This window comes from Crocuta crocuta, unplaced genomic scaffold (assembly GCF_008692635.1).
Source record: "Crocuta crocuta isolate KB4526 unplaced genomic scaffold, BGI_CrCroc_1.0 scaffold119, whole genome shotgun sequence".
NCBI lineage: Eukaryota > Metazoa > Chordata > Mammalia > Carnivora > Hyaenidae > Crocuta > Crocuta crocuta.
The window spans coordinates 8,649,729-8,651,615 of NW_027551562.1; the positions used below are offsets into that span (position 1 = coordinate 8,649,729).

The following is a 1,887-nucleotide window of genomic DNA, read 5'->3' on the forward strand; positions in this document are numbered from 1 at the left end:
CCGGCGAAGGCCCGGCACTCACCTGTCATGCTCTTTGTCCACCAGGTGGTACCTGGCACGGAAGGCCACCAGGTGGGCGTAGTAGGCCGGCGCCGGGATGGAAACGGAGCGCGTGCAGCGCACGTAGGTGTGACACAGCTGGTAGGTGAGGATCTGCAGCTCGTCGGAAGAGAAACGATTGTCATCCCAAAGCACGTGATAGTGGGAAGGCCTGCTTGTTCCCTAAAAGCAGATCAGAGGGTCAGAGGGGTGAGCAGGGGAGCGAGGCGTCCAGAAGTCACTTACACCAGGGGGCTGCGGAGACACGCCTTGGCCCCACGGGGCACGCGGCCCCTCAGAGGACACGGCGCCAGAACGCTTTGTGACGGAAAACTGTGGGTCCCTGCACCGACAGAGACCAGGAGCCCTGAGGTGATGGGCCACGAGACGGACCTCTCTGTGAGGCCTGCAAACGTGCGTGGCAGGGGACAAGGCTGAAGCCCGCCAGGCAGGAATTAGTTGAGGTACTGGGAGTCAGTACCTCTGTCACCTGCGCCCTCCCCACGGTGGCCCCACGCACACAGGACGCCCCTCAGGCCTCACTGGCGCACCTGGCCTCACTTCATCTAAACGGGGACCACGGCCACAGCACGCCAGTGGGTCCTTCTCCCCAGCACCCCATGGTCCCGGCCCTCCCCTGTTCACCACTAACTCCCCTGAGGACAGGCCAGAGACTCAGCCCTGCTTCCCCACCACGTCCCCGGCGCCCAGTGGAGCGCTCGGCATGGGGTCTGGGCTCATCCCGTGCTTGCTGGACACGCGCACTATGTCACAGAGACCGTGGCCTCACCTGGATGCCGGCATGACTACACAGGTAGAAGTCAAACTCGGTCGGGTGGGTGATTTTCGTGTCCACGGTTGTGCCTGCTGGAATGTTTCCACTTTTCCCAACCTTTGGTAACACAGGAAGCCATCAGACATGTCCAGGGGCAAGAGAGGGAAGCAAGCAAATCAGCCTCGCCCATGCCACCTTCTGCCGCTGGGCCTTCCTGACCACAGGCTGCGCCACTTTGATCTTTAAATTAGCTATGGTATTAAAATAAAATTTAACACATACTAGCCAACAGAAGGAAATAGTTCCTGTTCTAGGCAGGCTAGAGTCATTTTCCCCAGGCCTCAGAAAGGCCCAGGCGGGAGACAGTGTCTTCCCTTTGCTGGAAAATCTGCGTGTGATGCTCAAAGAGCTCTTCATTATTATGAATCTACAAGTGTGTGTGATGGACACTGGACAAGTCAGCATCCACACACACACACACACAAACACACACGTTGTATTCAAGGCAGGGGGCGTCTGGGTGACTCAGGTCACGATCTTGCAGTTTGTGGAGTTCAAGCCCTGCTTGGGATTCTCTCTCTCGCTCCCTCTGCAGCCCAAGCCCAACGCACCCGTGCGCTCTCTTCTGCTTCCCGTCTACGCTGCAGTCTCAAGATTTAGACTTTATCACTACTTTGCTATATATTTCTCTGTTAGCACCATACTCTCTTACTTCACAGGTTTTTAAATCGCATACCTGTATCGTATATATCCTGTAGCTTGCTGTTTTTGCTCAATATTTACCATTTTGAGATATATTCACGTGATACACATAGCTTATTCATATTCACTGCTGTACAATATGCCAGTATGTGGACATCAGAAACAGTACTGCAGTCAACATTCATATACTTGTCTCCGTATCCACAGGCAGGTGGGTTTTACCAGGGCCGATCTCTAGAATTACCCAACCGCACCCAAGTTGGCTATCAGTCTGCACCTCCATCGGCAGCCTAGGGGAGTCTTCATAATAATGCATTTACTTGTGCCAAGGACTATGCAAAATGCTTACTTAGTGCATTAGCTCCACTGAC

General features: G+C 54.6%; 1 protein-coding gene across 1 annotated transcript in view; it reads right to left on the reverse strand.

The window, feature by feature from the left end:
- Positions 1–1,887, reverse strand: part of AGO2 (argonaute RISC catalytic component 2) — a 99,034-nt gene that overhangs the window by 1,204 nt on the left and 95,943 nt on the right. The window contains exons 17-18 of the mRNA XM_077749959.1: positions 830–931; positions 23–222 (exon numbers count right to left, since the gene is read on the reverse strand). Coding sequence (XP_077606085.1) covers positions 23–222; positions 830–931 — 302 coding nt within the window. The remainder of the gene's footprint in view (positions 1–22; positions 223–829; positions 932–1,887) is intronic.